Source organism: Pelmatolapia mariae, linkage group LG1, assembly GCF_036321145.2.
Source record: "Pelmatolapia mariae isolate MD_Pm_ZW linkage group LG1, Pm_UMD_F_2, whole genome shotgun sequence".
Taxonomy (NCBI): Eukaryota; Metazoa; Chordata; class Actinopteri; order Cichliformes; family Cichlidae; genus Pelmatolapia; species Pelmatolapia mariae.
Window position 1 is genome coordinate 40,060,277 of NC_086227.1, and position 16,656 is coordinate 40,076,932.

General features: G+C 49.2%; 1 protein-coding gene across 5 annotated transcripts in view; it reads left to right on the forward strand.

Moving 5' to 3' along the window:
- Positions 1-16,656, forward strand: part of ccdc102a (coiled-coil domain containing 102A) — a 54,914-nt gene that overhangs the window by 25,795 nt on the left and 12,463 nt on the right. For 3 of the 5 annotated variants that reach the window (XM_063481122.1, XM_063481139.1, XM_063481148.1), the window contains exons 2-7: positions 6,037-6,456; positions 6,764-7,156; positions 12,895-13,118; positions 13,633-13,741; positions 15,367-15,483; positions 15,961-16,170. In XM_063481122.1, the coding sequence (XP_063337192.1) occupies positions 6,094-6,456; positions 6,764-7,156; positions 12,895-13,118; positions 13,633-13,741; positions 15,367-15,483; positions 15,961-16,170 (1,416 nt within the window). In that variant the 5' untranslated portion in view covers positions 6,037-6,093. The other 2 variants (XM_063481131.1, XM_063481156.1) reach the window with 2 other exon arrangements.

A 16,656-nucleotide genomic window follows, 5' to 3' on the forward strand; every position in this document is an offset into this window, starting at 1 on the left:
ACTTTGCTAAGCTACGAAGCCGCACCGCTTGATGGATTGTCGGAGCATTACGGCTATCGTAGGCAGGAGCCTCGCGGAGTGATACGTACTGTGCTTCAACATAATATTACCGTATTGTGTGTGTATAACCTCTTTTTAAGTTTAGTGGATATTATACATGGTTATGCTGAGGATATGTCGGCCAGTTTCCACTGGAAATACCTTTTGGTTAAACTGTCAGCAAGGAATTTGCATTTGCACTGTTAAATTTTTATATAACTTTAATGCACATAAAAAACAAAACCCCAGTGTGTGGTGACCTAAGTGTGTGGTGACCTCGGTGTGTGGTGACCTCGGTGTGTGGTGACCCCGGTGTGTGGTGACCCCGGTGTGTGGTGACCCCGGTGTGTGGTGACCCGGGTGTGTGGTGACCCCGGTGTGTGGTGACCTCAGTGTGTGGTGACCCCTGCAGGTGAGAGTCCCTGCCTCTGCAGTGTGAGGTGCTGATCCCGGCTGCTGCTCCGGTTGGATCTTCTTTAAAAATTCACGAGTCCTCCTCACCGTCTCTGTCCTCTCTGTCCTGCAGCTGCTTCGTCCCCGCGGTGTCTCATTACTGATGACTGACGCGGAATTTGGTTGGAGCCAGTTTAACCGTCGGGATCAGTCGATTCGCCGTTCAGCAGCACAAACACACACTGAGTCGCACACCTCTGCTTTCCTAAGCTTTTGCACAGTGCTGGTACGTCAGCTGTCTCCATGCTTTCACTGATTCAAGCTGCTCTCTCACACTGACACTCGGCCCTGAACCTTTCAGGGATTACTTGACAGACAGCTGAACTTTAACCTTGCAAACTGCTGCCAGAGATGATTTATGGTTGTATGTGATAAGGAGACTGACTCGTGTGTGTGAGATTTGTGCTCGTTTGTTTGGGGGGAGAGGGATGAGCTGTTTTAAATGTGCCCGAGGAGATCATTAGCTTTGTGTTTGTGCCTTTTAAATGTTTGAATGAATTTCTACATTTGTGCATTTTTACTCTGATTATTGTTCAGGGTCTTTTATTTTGGTGGTTTGGAGCCGGTGACATCCTGGAATGAATTCAGAGCCCACGAACAGTGCCTCTGACGTTTTGGTGCTTTCACTGTGTGAGTGGTCGTCAGGTGTGCTGTCGCTCTATCCAGGTAGCTTCCTCACTTTTAAATAAAACCATTTCCTGGAGTAGGGGGCCTGTTTCCTGCGGTGAGGACACACCGTGGAGGTTATACTGACCGGAAAACGTGATTCAGAGCGTCTGTCGTTGGTTTGTTCAGCTCTGAAACATGAACGAGTTTCTCCCACATGGGTCTGTGTTTCACCTTGTATGTGCACCAAATTCCAGGTAAACATTTCTCTTTCCTCTGGAATAAAACCACAACAATATTTTCCCTCATTATCTTTTCTGTGTGTTCAGTTCACACCAAGCCCGTGACCTCCTGACCTTTAAAGCAGCGTGCAGGACCGCACCGTAGCGTGACGTTTGCACTGACGACCTCTGCTGCTGCTGAATTTCTCACTTCAGATAATCTGATGAATCAAAAATGCCACGGTTTGTTCCTGGCAGCGCAGCAGACTGCAATGTTTATACGTCTCAGTCGGACGTGCGTGACTGGTTGTCAGAAACACGCCGAGGCTGCTCTGTCTGCAGAGACGGAGCGAGAGTTGCCTCGGTGCTAGCAGACGTTCTCGTTTTGATTCTGCCGTCTGAGGCAGCTCACGGCTCGTTAATGGCGTCTGCGCCTGGTTAGCATCTGGATTCATCTTTTTTTGATAAACATATTCCAGAGGGGAAAACTGCAACGCTAGTTTAACTTATCCAGGCTTTCTTAGCTGGCTTGACAAAACCAGAAACCCCAGGCAGAGATATCGGGTATCATGATGGTGGTTATGATGTTTCCCGGTAAGCCAGGCTTTGTGCATCAGGTCCTGAGTGTACTCACATCAAAAATAGTTCCTATTATCAGGTGATGATGATAAAAATCCACAAAGACCGTAAAAATATAAGAGTAAAAAGGACACGAGATGAACTCACGAATCTGCCGATTAATGAGTTTCTGACCAGATTGATGGATTTTAATCTGTCAGTCAGAAATGATTCATGGATTCAATCATTTTCTGTCAGCGCTGCTGTTTGTTTCTGCACATCAGAGCTCTGAAACTTTAACCTGCATCCATGGAAACATTAAAGCTTCCCACAGCCTGATGAGGACGCCTGGGAGTGAATGAATGTGATTGGATGAACCAGTAGAACATCATGTATACATCTTTGGCATGAATGCATGAACATTCAGTGACACTGTGAAACATTATGAAGGTACAACTTAATAAAGCTTCACCTGAGCTGGACCTCTGCACCGTGTTTGTGCTGTTGGAGCCGTGTGGAGCATTTTAATGACATCATGTGACCAATAATATGGCTGCTGTGAGGTCACTGTTCTAACAGACCGTCCAAGGAGGCGGAGCTCCAGTTTTGGTGAAACTCTGTGACTTTAATTGGATGTTACTGAGTCTGTATGATGCTCCTGCACAGACTGTGGATGACCAAACAACATAGCATTAGCTGGGAACTTGGCACTGTGTGCGTGTGTGTGTGTGTGTGTGTGTGTGTGTGCGTGCGTGTGTGCGTGCGCGCGTGTGTGTGCGCGTGCGTGTGTGTGCGTGCGTGTGTGTGCGCGTGCGTGTGTGTGCATGTGTGTGTGCGTGCGTGTGTGTGTGCAGGAGGTTTTCCTCTCGTTCACGTCTGGCGTTCAGCCCGTGCTCAGCCGCCTGTGTCCTCGCTCTCTCGTCTGTTTGATTTTCGTCTGCTTCTCTTTCTGCCGTTTGTCTTCCTGACCCTCCTCTTCCTCCTCTCGTTAGTCTTCCTCTCCCACACTTCGACCCAGATTCGGGTTTTTCCTGAGTACACTGCTGGGCTTGCTGTTTGACTGGGAGGTGAACTGGGGGATGAGATTTGGGACTGGAGGCGCTGGATGAGCTTATCGGGGGCAGAGATGGGAAACTGCAGCTTTCCTGCCTCGTTGCTCTTTGTTCATTTTGCAGTGTGGATGTTGGATTCATGTTTAGCCGGCTGCGGTTCTGACTGCTCATCTCTTTCATGGCTCATTTTAAGAGGATTGTTAGTGAAAGAGTCAAATCTGCTCAGTTTTCAGGCTTGTGTTTCACTGCTGCTGTGGACGATGGAGAGATCAATGAACTCCTTTTTGTTCTCTTTGGCCTTTTTCTTCTTCCACAGAATCAAAACTAAAGTCACGCGTGTCATTTTAGTGTTTGAAGTCCATGACGCTGGGAGGCGGAGGTTACTGCAAACATATCACAGTCCTGAGATCATGTTTGTGTTTGTAGTCAGTCGTGTTCTTTCAGTCTGCTCGGTGCAAACTTCATGTTCACGTTGCTGCGTTTGAGTCCCGTCCAAGACCGCGGGTTCCACTTCCCCTGTCCCGCCCTCTGACTCCCGCCGTGGCTGATTGGGCTGGTTCCTCAGTCCCTGCTCCAATCAGACTGCACCGTCAGTCACAGTCATTAACCGCGCACACCTGTAGTCCACTATGAGGCTGAACCGGATCGAGTCGGTGTTTCTGCTGTTGTCGGTGTACCTGGAGGGAGTCGTTTTCTTCCTTGTGTTGTGTAGCTGATGTCGCGTTTGAGGACAGCGCTTCGTGTTTGCACATCAGCAGTGAGACAAACGTAGCAAAGTCCGGCCTGCTGTGGTCACCTGTGAAATGACAGACACTCGGCACTGAGGGAGGACGAGGAGACCTCAGGTCGCAGCAGAGCTCCGCCTCGACGTGTCCTCCGGGTTAAACCGTGTCAGACTCGGGTTCGAGGTCCGCTGTCAGGACTGACATGGATGCGGTTTCACTGAAGCCTTCAAAGACTCACACAGGATGGAAGAGGATTCATTTATACTTCGAGAGAAGTTGAACGTCATGTTTTAATTAAGTGATAATTTAAGTATAATAAACACAGTGTGAGCTGAATTAAACAATCCACAGGCCGAGTGAACTCAGAGTTTTATTGATGAAAGGAAAGAGAAGCCAAATAGTCTCATACCTCACTTATCTTCTTCCAATAATCAGCCGAAGCCAGAATTCCAGTTGAAATGTGATTGATTGCACAGCCTCAGGCTGAAGGGCGAATGAAACAAAGGGACGAAGAGCGATGAAGAACTCTTCAAGTCTTAGTTCTGATTTGTGACTCACAACATCGTCTCAGACGTTTTATTTTTGCGTTATTGTGAGAAACAGCCATGTACTTTTCATAAATTGAGGTTTTTTTAGCGCTCTGCTGTAAAAGGCTGCCGGCGTGAACGCGAACGAGGTGACACAGAGGTCATCTACTGAAATGTTCTCAGTGATCTCGGCCTCAGTTGCTTCTGCTTTTTTCTCCTCACTTTAACTTTTTGTACTTTTTCTTTGTCTTACTGAAGGACGAGGTCAGAGGTCAAGTTTTCTGAAAATCGCGTGAACACAAAGAGGAACGTCACCTTGGATCCCAAACTGATGCCATACGTGTGGATTTTTTACTCCAGCTACATATTTTCTGATACGGTCATTTGATCGATGCTGTGCTGCCGGCAGCCCGTCCGTGTTTCTGATTGGTCAGATGCTGCAAACTCCGCCTCTTGCGGGTGAACACCCTCATGGTCTCACTGGGAAATCTTGAGTTTGTGCTACCCGCAGTGCACGGTTTTAGGAAAGCAACAAATGCGTGCAGATGCGCTCGTCTGCAGGTCGACAGTGATGTCACCACGCGCACGTAGAATGCTGATTGGTTTAAAAGCTGACTTGGACAGGAAGAGGAGCGCGAGCGGCGTCATTAACCTGCAGGAGGAGGGGACGGCAGTTTTCAGCCTCCTGCCCTCTCAGGAGTTCAACCAAAGCACAACAACAAACACATGTTTGTGACACTGCCCCCTGCTGACAGCGCAGAGCTACAACACGCAGATGATCGTCCGAAGCTCCGGCTGCCAGCGTCCTGGTCCGCTAATCAAACCGATGACCATGTGACCCTGTAGCCTGAGTCATGATGTCAGAGTGGGTGGAGCCAAATAAGGGAAGGATATCGTGGACAATCTGCCGGAGCCAGCTGCCGTCTTTAATGTGGCTGTTCAGACACAATGAGGTTTCCAGCCCAGCTGGTTATTTTTACACTAATTACACTCAGTGCAGCACGTCATTAACTTCATGCCTGGGCTGATGGAGTGCACTGCCTGAAAGCTGTCAGTTTACCTTTGGAGGTCCAACATGTACCTGTGCAAACGGGGCAACAGAGGCAAAAGCAGAGGGTGTGTTAGTGGTTTTACCCTCCGCTGAGCCCCCAGCTGCTGAGCCCCCAGCTGCTGAAGCTAAACCTGCTTCATTTCCTCTCCTGCTCTGCTGCCTCGCTGAGACTTGTTCCCACAGTCCCACAGCTCCTCGGAAACTTCCTCTGGAGCGGGGAGGGCGGCGGAGGCAGGGGGCTGAGCGAGGGGGCAGGAAGGACCGGAGCTTTTCTTGGCCCGGCGTCTGAGAGACCAGCTTCACCACAGCCAGCTTCACAGTGGTTTTTTTCCAGGATTTCATAACCCAAGCTGGCACTGACAGCCCAGATAAGATCAGCCGTTACAGCACGAATGTGTTTCATTAAGATCCTTCAAGAAAAATACTGACAGACATCGAATACGAGCGATTATTGGAACGCCAGCAGGAAACGATGTGAATCCACCCTCAGAGTACACCAGGTATCCAAGCAACGCCACACCTCGCTCCACCTTTACTGCGCCGGGCTCACAGGGAAACTAGAGCCAGCAGAGACTTTGATTGGGAGCTTTGAAAGGTAGCAAGTAGACGACCATCACGGCGGTGGTCCGGGCCTCCGTCGTCCCTGTCTGTGTTTATTTGTTTTATTTATTTTATTTTTATGGTTTTTAATACTTTTTATGTTATTAAATTTGTATTTTTAGGTTTTATATTATGTTTTTATTTATTTTTAAATATCCAGTGATTTATCCTCAGAGCGCTCTCTTTCTGTGTTTCTGTCTCCAGGGTGAGGACGATGCTCTCCTGATTCTCGGCGTCCTCGTCCACCCCGTCGCCTCCGCCATGAACCACACTCCCAGCCCCCACCTGTCCGACGGCGGCAAGCAGGCCGGCGGCGGCCTGCTGTGCAGCTTGGGTCTGGGATCCGACCGGGGCGTCCGCTCCCCGGACAGCCTCACCCACACCCCCAGCCCCACGGGAGGAACGCCCAGCTCCAGCCCCCCGCTGCTGCTGTCGCCCGGCCTGGGGGGCCTCGGGCTCGGCTCCCTCGGGGCCATGAGCGAGGCAGCCGGAGCCGACTGGGAGAGCAGGGAGGAGCTGAGGCTCAGGGAGCTGGAGGAGGCTCGGGCCAGGGCCGCCCAGATGGAGAAGACCATGAGGTGGTGGTCGGACTGCACCGCCAACTGGAGGGAGAAGTGGAGCAAGGTGGGAGAAATGTAGCTCAGTGGCACGGAGCAGGGTGGAGACCGGGCTGGGTGGGGCACTAGGTGGGGATGGGCTGAAAGAAAGGCTCAGTTACGGAGCTACAGATGAGCAGAAATAATAATAATGACACTTTTCTCTTTCTTACGATCACATTCAAAGACATTTCTATGATATGGATCCACTGTGAGCCTGTATGGAGAAATCATATTAATAATAATAAAATACAGATGCTCAGATGTTTTGGATGTTTTCCTATAAAGAGGTTTGATAACCCGCCTGCTCAGTCAGTCGTCGTCTTTGTTTCCAGGTTCGTGCGGAGCGTAACCGAGCGCGCGACGAGGTCCGTCAGCTCAGGCAGCGGCTGGACACCCTCACCAAGGAGCTGACCGGCGTCCGGCGCGAGCGGCAGGAGCTCGCCTCGGAGAACGAGACGCTACGGCAGGAGACGCTGCGCCTCCGCGGCGACCACGCGGCCCCGCCTCTGTCCGCCACGTCCCCCTCCTCCTCGCCCGCGCACCCCCGTGGCGCTTCCTCGTCATCCTCACCGTCCATCCCCCCTTCCTCCCCGGCGTCATCCTCCTCTTCCTCTCAGGTCCACGGCGACGTGAAGCTGGACAGGGCGGCAGAGGGACCGCCGGGATCTCCAGAACCAGAACCGGTGAGGGACGTGGACTTGGACAGGCAGAAGACGGGTCAGAAGGTGAGCGTGCTCTCAGCTGGCGTTCTTCTTCCTGCAGAGGATTCAGGTTTTGGTTTCAGATTGAATTTCTTCCACACGAGGTGCTGACCTTTAACCCTCTCAGGCTCAAATTAAGTTTTTTGTTGCTAATGCACAACCAAGTCCTGCAGTGGTACTTCTGAGTAAAAAAAACTCATAAAATATGTATGTGGGGTAATCAGGTTGTTAGTTTTTAACTGTTGCAAATCGGCAACGCCTGCCTCGAGAGGGTTAACCTCTGCAAACTTTAGTTTTACCTTTGTGCATTTAAATGAAGCATCTGCAGGATGCAGCTCTGACAAACTCGGTGCTCATGTGACCTGAAACAAATGATGTAATCATCAGTGAACTTACAGCCTCACTTTGATCAGTGGTTAGACTGATCGGGGGTGTGTTCCATTAAGGAGCATTTTAAGGTTGGTGCTTGGTGCACATGAAGGATCTGATGATGGTTCATCCATGGACATCAGTGATTCCCGACCCAGCAGGTAGCAACGTTTACAGATTAATTGATTATTGATTGATTATACTTTATTCATCCCGAGGGAAATTGGATTAAGGCTGCCAGCCGTGCCAGCGCCGTCTTACCCATCCGACCATACATACATTACACAAACATCACATGGGGAAGACAGGTCAGAGAGGTATAACATGGAAAAGCACAACATGAGGAAAGATAAGGAGAAAAAATAACTCCCCCCAGACTGAGCTCCAACAGGGAGATCAGTTTGAGAACAGAAAAAAAACACCTCTGCACATAGCACATGAAAAAACTCTTAATACACCAAAGAAAAACATGACAAGCAACAGGAGTTATGTCACGTAATCTGTAAAAAATAAGTAAACAAATAAAAGTATGTACAAAAGAAATGAAGTGTTGAGTGGGCCTGAACAGGATTTAGCTTAATTTAGTAAAATGGTGACTGAAAGTTAAACCTGAGACGAACGTTCAGCTGTTGGAGAGATGAATGAGTGAACGTGGTTTAACGCCTCCTTCACATCGGTGCGCTCGCATCCTCGGCTGCTACACGTGATCCGTGAATGTAGGCCACTCGGGCTGCTGTCTCCACTATGATAAAATACACCCCTGTTATAGCACCAGAGGTGTGTGTGTGTGTGTGTCTGTGGATGTCCTATTTAGGAGGCACAGCTACCCTCTGCCTGTGCACGTGAACACTAATGACGCTCGTGTCTCCAGAGGACTCAGCGATGCTGCAGACGCTGTCTGCCGTTACTGCCGTTGCACCCATGAGGACAAACATGGCAGGACATAATTCAGCCTTTCATTCACTCTGTGGAGCTGCTTTGTGCTGAAAACCTCAAACATCAAACTGTTTTTGGAGGCCGATGTAACGCTCAGGCTTTATTCTGCCCAATAAAAACAAAAGAATGAAAATGCGACCGCAACAAAAACTGTAATGGGCTAAAAACGAGTCAGCCACACGTGTAACAGCATCAACAGCTGCTTCGCTGCAGGACTGCAGCTTACGCTGTTTATTGCACCATGAAAACACCATGACTGTTCTGTAGTTCACGTTATTGTAAAATTACTTCTGTGGCATTAAAAGCGCTCTCTCCAGGCTCCCGGGGATCGTTCCATGGTCAGGGTGTATTCCCATCTTTCCCAAAACATTCCCTTTGGGAATTTCTCAGCATGATTTCCTGTTTCACAGCGAAATATTGCAAAGCTTCCTCGGCCTGGAATCGACTGGAACGGTCTCGCGGGAATTTTGCATCCATCGGCTGTGAGTTCTTACACTGAAATCCAGGAGCAGAGGAAACAGAAGCTGTCTGTCTGTGCTGGCGCCCGAATGTAGTGTTTACGTGGAATACAGACTGGAGGGCGACGCAGGAACCTCGACACACCGTCCGTCCGTCCCTCCATCGTCCGTCTGTCCCGGGGGATCCCGAGCTGCTTCCAGGGAAGGTTAGAGTAAACATATCATCAGTGAGTTCTACCCTGAGGACTCCTCTCAGCTAGGAATACCTGCAAAACCTCCAGAAATCCTGATCAGATGCCAGAACAACCTCACATAGCGACTTTACTCCGAGCTCGTCACATCATCTCGTTCGGAGCTGACTCACATCAGGCACCAAACCAGAGGGATCGGTTAAGTCTCCATCACTCTGACCTCAGCGGACCCTCGGGTCCTCAGGGATGCTGAAAGTGCAACACTGGCTTTAAAGATGGTACCTGGAAGTGCTGCTTCATGCTGACGTGAACCAGTCCAGATGGTTTTATCAGGACTATAAGGCGCCGTTCTTTGGAGGCTGGTGTGGACACTTCCTGCTGGGCAGAGGCTGCAGGGTAGACCGGGATCAGTCAGAGACTCCTGAGCGTACATCTCCTCCTGGCCTGGGATCACCTCGGGATCCCCGACAGGCTGGATGTGTGGACCAGCCTGTGAGCCTCCCTCAGGTCAAAAATGGGTGGATGTCCGTTATCACTGAGAGCGAGCGCCGTCACACGGAGGTTTCACGTTTCTTTCATACGATTGTGTGATTTAGAGACGGCTTCGTCCAGTGCCACAAGTCTCTTTGGCTTTCGGTTGAGTTCTGAAAGTGCTGCTCGGTTTTATCCGTGACCTGTACCTGTAGTATCAGAGGTAATGAATCATGTGACTAAAATAGGCCCGAAAAGTTGTCCTGCGACATCCTCTCAGCAGCTGGGGGACGTTCCCCTGCGGTCACGTTTAAATCATTCTGCTTCTCGTTTTATTCTCGACAGCAACTCTCTGCCGTGGGCAAGGGCCCACTTCCACTGGAGACAGCGGCGACCTTCACCTTCAGTCTGCACTAACATCTGATTGGCTGCTTCAGTAGAACATTCTGGTGTCGGGTCTTTAGTTTTTATGTGTGAGAGTCATCAAACCCAGGGGCAGGAAGTGAATTTTACTCATGAGCTTCAGCGCAGGCGGAGGTCGATGCGGTGCTTCACCTGCACCGTGCCGTCCAGCTTTCTAGTGTGAAATCTGGCGGCGCGTGGATAGCGGCAGACCTGAACGAACTGCAGCGTTACAGAACCCGAAACGATGAGCGGGACAGATTTGGCCTGCAGCGTGAAACACGTCGGGGATGTTTCTGGCCGCTTTGGCCTCCGAGCGATCATCAGAGCGTCGTTAAAGCGCCGCAGCCTTCCCGAGCGTTGTTGCATCCATCCGTGCAGGTTTGAGTTCATTAAACTTGAATCTGAACTGGCGGTGAAAAAACCGAAGGCTGCAATCAAACGCAGGATTTCTGCGGTTCGTCCGCTGTTTACAGCGGCGGTGGGTCCCTGTGTTTCTCCGCACACATGTTTGGGCTGCAGGGCTGCATGTAAACCGTGATTATGTGTCTGTCAGCAGGCAGCAGAGGTGGTCTTGGAACGGTGGCTCGCTGTTGCTCTCACACAGCTCAGCCTCATTTCCTGTCTCCTTCTATTGTTCTCCTCTTTGAGTGCTTCCACATGTCAGGCTTTGTCTCACCCACAGCGGCGCAGCGGGGCCCTCTGTTGGCCGTCGCCTGTAATGACAGCGGCAGCGTGGCAGCTCTGTTTTCCACGTGTTGGGACAGAGCGTGCTCCGTGACGTTGTGGCGCTTTTCCTCACGCGTGAGTCTGGACGACACAGTCCTGTTTGTGTTACTGTGTTGTCCACACTGGAGGGTTTGCTGTCATCTTACAATGATCCAAACTGGAGCAGTGAAAACAGTGACATTTGACTGAGTCGTGATCTTTATGCTTTCAGTCACAAGAGCAGTGGTAGGGCTGGGCGATGTGACCCAAAATTCATATCTCGATATTCTTTAGCTGGATGGTGATATACGATATAGATCGCGATATTTTTTAAAGCCATAAAGTAAGAACAAAAAGAGAGTTCAGATCTCACACAGGCACTTTTACTAACGTACAGCGCAGATGTACTCAGAAATAAATGATCAGCATTTATTAAATAATAATGCTCCATGAATAAAATTAAAACAATGTTGTTTTTGTGCATAACAAAAAGCTCATAGTTGTGAAGTCAAAATGTAAACTAACAGACACTGAGCATAAACAAGCAGCTGCTCTGTTCCCAACTCCTACTGCGTGACTGACAGCCTGGAGTTTGAAATCCTCTTTGTAACCGTGTCTCTAACAGGTGCCATCTGTGGTCCTTATACACACACAGTACGGTAATATTACGTTGAAGCACAGTACGTATCACTCCGCGAGGCTCCTCGGTAGTAGTGATGGGATTTCCGTCTCTTTTTAGAGAGCCGGCTCTTTCGGCTCCGAACCGGCTCTTCAGGTTGTTTTGTTGCTTTAATTAATTTATTATTAACAATAATATAAAATTATGCACAAAAGGAATTACTAATGTAAAAAAAGTGGTTTTATTTATATATGTTTATATATAAATATATGCGGTGGCTCCTAGAGACAAAGCACGTACAAACTCCAAATCACGTGCAAACTAGTGATGTGTTGGTCGCGAACGAAGCGGCTCTTAGAGCCGGATCTTTGAAGTGAACGACGCAAGCCGGCTCCTTATCGCGAGCGTGCGGAGTGAAGCGGGGAAAAAGTGCGAGAGAGAGAGAGAGAGGGTGAGAGAAAGAAAAAGAGAAAACCCACGGCTCACGATAAGGAGCCGGCTCGTGTCGTTCACTTCAAAGATCCGGCTCTAAGAGCCTTTTCGTTCGCGACCGACACATCACTACTAGCCGTAATGCTCCAACAACCCATCAAGCGGTGCGGCTTCGTAGCGTACCAAAGTCGTACTGAAACATTTGTTGACAGATTGCTGAGCGCCGTGTAGCTCATAAAAGCGGTTCGAGGTCAGTAAGCACAACCAGAATTCATACATAAGGCACACTGTCGATTTTTGAGAAAATGAAAGGATTTTAGGCATCAACGCGTTAGCCCGGTTAGCTCATTAGCCCGGTTAGCTCGTTAACGCGTTGACGCCGTCCAGCCCCATGCACGGGGCGACAGCAGGATATTGATAAATCAGGTTTCTGACTTTCCTGCTCTCCTCTTCAGTGTCACCTCCCGGTTTAAACTGTCTATCAGTGTGATTGATATATCGATTGATCAATTGATTGCACTCACATTTACTTCAGTAAATCTCAGCTGCTTTAGTCGATCTCCGAACGCCTGCGATGGTCTCAGCTTTGATGCCAGAGTTACTTTTGAGGGAGCACTTGAAGGCAGCGTGCTGGATGTCTTAGAGACGAGCAGCTCTGGATCGTGCGGGAGGCGAGTGATTATTCTTTGACCTCTGTGGAGGAAATAAGGACGAGATCTTTGCTGTCCGACTGCCAGAGGGGACAGATTTACTGCATGCAGCAGGACGAGCGCTACGCTTAGTTTTATTTCTGTTAAGGTCATTAAAAACACGCAAAGTGAAAATGATGTGAGAGTTCGCTGGCAGCAACCTCAGAAATTCCAGTTGGGTGGGTCCAGATTTGGTGCTTTTTTTTTCATGTTATTTTCCATCATAACTTCATGAGGAAACATCCACATGAGATTTTCAGGGCTGAAAACACATTTGAGCTAAAAGTCAAAGTTTACACCAGATTGCAGAAACTGTTCCACATGTTTCAAGTCTTTGATCTGTTCTCTGAATAAAACACAGCATGTCTGTCACATCGTCCCTCTCTCTCTTTACCTGCCAGCGTGCGTCCGTCTCTCCCACCTGTGTGCGCTTTAGCCTTCATGTCACCGTCTGACCTCCTTGTCTCTTTGTCTCCTTCTCCATCAGGACTTGGAGCTGCTCGATTCCGTGCTGCGCTCCCGAGCTCCGGGCGCCGACGCTCAGGAGGCCTGGGATGGCCGCGGCGGCGTCAACCCGGCCGGCTCGCGCCGGCAGGAGCGCAGCCGACAGCTGTGGGAGGACGTGGGGACGGCGGAGGAGGACTCGAGCAAACTGAACGCTCTGCAGCTTCGCCTGGACGAGTCCCAGAAAGTCCTGCTGAAGGAGAGAGAGTAAGAGAAGCGTGAAAAACACGACTTCTGGTTCTGTCAGCAGGGACGATTCATTCTGCTACATGCAGCCCGAGGTCGAACCATCAGACTAACATAATCTAGTCATAAATCAGCATTTCACCGTAAAAATCCTTCTTGTCTGTAATGTTTTTTATCGATCACGCCCAGAGATGTGAAACTCATTTTACGTCGTGAGTTATGTTATCGTTTCCACACCATCAGAAATCTGTAAAGACAGAAACCTGTCGGCTCGACTCTGAAACTGTAAGAACGTGAAGATCTCAGAGAAATGCGTCAGCTCGTTGTCCTGTCATTAAAAACAGGAAAAGTCTTTTTTTGGATCCGCTGTAAACAAGAAAGCAAACAAACCACGAACACACGACAGATCGTACAGAAACAGGAAGTCTTCTGCCATCACATTTATTTTCTGTTATTTTATTACTCTGTTCTAGCACGAACGGGAGTGACGGGGAGTGTGGCGTGACTCATTCGTGCTGTCTGTGTTTCCCTGCAGAGACAAGCTGGCTCTGAGCAAGAGCATCGAGAGACTCGAGGCTGAGCTCAGTCAGTGGAAACTGAAGTACGAGGAGCTGAGCAAGAGCAAGCAGGAGGCTCTCAAACAGGTGAGGCGCAGCACAGGGTCACCTGAGCACAGCGGACGCTGCCCCGCGGGACGGTCCGTCTTCGTTAAACGTGCGCTCTGACTGTTTTTCTGCTAACAGACGAGCGCTCGTGTCTCTGAGCTCCGCGGTTCATCGATCACTGACCTGCTGTCGTGCAACAAGAAGACAAAGACAGAGCAAAGCAGCCGAAGCAAAAGAAACCAGACGGAGCAAACGTGACAAATACATCAAAAGTGCAACAAAGGAAGCCAGAGCGCGTGATTCTCAGGGACTTCCTGTTAGACACGCGCTCGACTTACAGCTTGAGTTTCATAGAAAATAAGATAAGATAAGATAAGCTTTATTAGTCCCACACGTGGGAAATTTGTTTTGTCACAGCAGGAAGTGGACAGTGCAAAAGTTATGTGTTCCTCACTTCAGATTTTCACACACAGTTTGGTCCACATGACGCTCACAGACGGTCCACAAATAATTAGCGTTCATAACATTTAGTGAGCAAACGAGCTGAATGTGAGAGCTGCTGACGGCGTTTCACAAATCTGCATTTTTCACATTTGAATTTCATTTATAACTCCAGTGATCACGAAACGACAAAAGGAAGATAAACACAGGTTGTAGTTCTGATTGTTTCAGCTCATTAAACTCTGTGTGCAGCAGCTGCACAGCATCATGTGTCTGTTACGTGTTCAGTTTGAATTTTCTGTTTTTACTTCTTTATACAACTGATGCAACAGGACAGGCGCAGCTAATGTGCACAGCTGACCTTCAATTCAGCAATAATAAAAACAATAACAATATTAATAACAACAACAACAGCAGCTGTTACAAATAAATAGAAACATGTAAGAAGAGCAGGAGTTCTTAAACATTTCAGTGATCACAGTTTTGCTTTTGTGTTAAAATTTTCGGGTCTTTGAATGTTTTTATTTCTGGTGTGAAAATGTTCAAACCTGTGGCCTCTGTGCTGATCGCGCAGTGATCGTCAGTCATTACGAGTCATAAACTTTCCAGAAAGCCCTTAAAATGACTTTACTAAGAAGTCTGATCATTTCAAATGTCCCGGCAGGTCTTCAGCTGCAGGAGGCCTGCTGTGCTCAGCAGCGTAAAAACGATCACAGTCCAAATCATAAAGCCGAGTGTGACGATCTCTGTCTGTGTCGAACCACTAGGGGGCAGCACAGCTCTGCAGACGGCAGGTCTGATGAACATGAGTTTGATAAAAGCAGCAAAGTGAGGGTGGGGGGGCAGAAGATGTGAGAGATGTGTAGATGATGATGAAGGTGACGGAGTTTGTAGATAAGCGTGTTAGAAGATGCAGATGAAAGCGGGATCGCGCTGCAGGTTGGAGGAGGCGGATGAGACGAGAGGCAGAGATAAGGAGATATAACGGGGGGGGGGGGGTGTCACGCTTATCTCCACACATGTTGTTTCAGATCCTCCAACATCACAGGAGGCGTCTCACAGTGTCTGCTTTAAAGAAACAGGCGCCTCCCCCGAAAAATGTCCAGATAACATTAAATGTCAGGCGGCTTAAACGTGGATTTATTTCTAACATCAGCCTGAACGATGGCGGGAAAGCCTGAGAGTCACTGAAAGATTAAATGTTCAATGTCTTCATCCTGCAGCTGAACCTGCTGAAGGAGATGCACCAGGACGAGCTGGGACGCATCTCTGAGGACTTGGAGGACGAACTGGGAGCTCGAACCAGCATGGACAAGAAGCTGGCCGAACTACGAGCTGAGGTGAGGGAAACCTGACAGCAGCGCGCGAGAATCACGACCCCGAGAAAAGCCGTGAAAGACGTGAACGGACATGTCTCTAACATTTATAAACAATTTCATACAGAATTAGATTAAAAATGTCAGACTGCTAAAAACAGTCTGTGAGTAAGTTTGTAGAAGCACTCAGGGAGGGGCGGCCCCCCGAGAGACAGACATGAATAATCACTAATGATTACATGCAGATGGATAAACACACAGTGAGTGAAGAAGAAACACCCAGTGCATCATGGGAATCCCCCAGCAGCCTACACCTATAGCAGTGTAGCTTCATAACAGCTGTTTATGTTATTTTAAGGCTAAAGTGGGCATTATTAGGGGTGTGGCCTCTTTGACTGACAGCTGGATAGTGACTCAGGTGTGTTTGGGCCGCCGTACAGTCGATCCTGTCTCCACCGGCGTTTGCTGTGAAATCTGAGGTGTGTCGTGTGTTTCCTACAGATGGAGCGGCTGCAGGTGGAGAACGCCGCAGAGTGGGGGCGTAGAGAGCGCCTGGAGACCGAGAAGCTGGCCCTGGAGAGGGACAACAAGAAACTGCGAGCTCAGGTTGAAGACCTGGAGGAGCAATTAGCCAAGCAGCGCCGGCAGGCCGCCTCCGCGCTCGACAGCGACCTGAAGGCCATCCAGACCGAGCTGTTCGAGAGGAACAAGGTGGGCGGGGCTTTCTGTGTGCTTACTTCCCCCTCTTCTTTCCTTTTCCTTGCGTGTTCCTCCACGGTCTCATCCCTCACGCTGCACAGCTGTCAGGGGTTTTTGGTCCTTCATTTCACCGACACCGTGGAAATCCCTCCACAGATGTAGAGACGTTTGGTCCGAGGCGGGCATCAGCCGGCTGAATAACGTGGAAATCACAGAAGTAAACCAAGTCTAATCAAAACTTATGACAGTCTGAGCTCCTGCTGAAGGGGGGAGACAACGCCGGGTCACGGGGTGTCCATGTCGTCATGGTTACATGCAGGTTAACTGACATCCAATAATAAAGATGGAGAAACTTGTACATGGGCAGAGACGGTGAAAGGTGAGGTGTTGAGCTGAGACGAGCAGGTTCATCAGCTTTAACCCGTTTCAAAGGGTTGCAGATAAAAAATAGAAGATTAACAAACTTCAGCTTTTATTTACTTCAAGTGGAAGATGAGA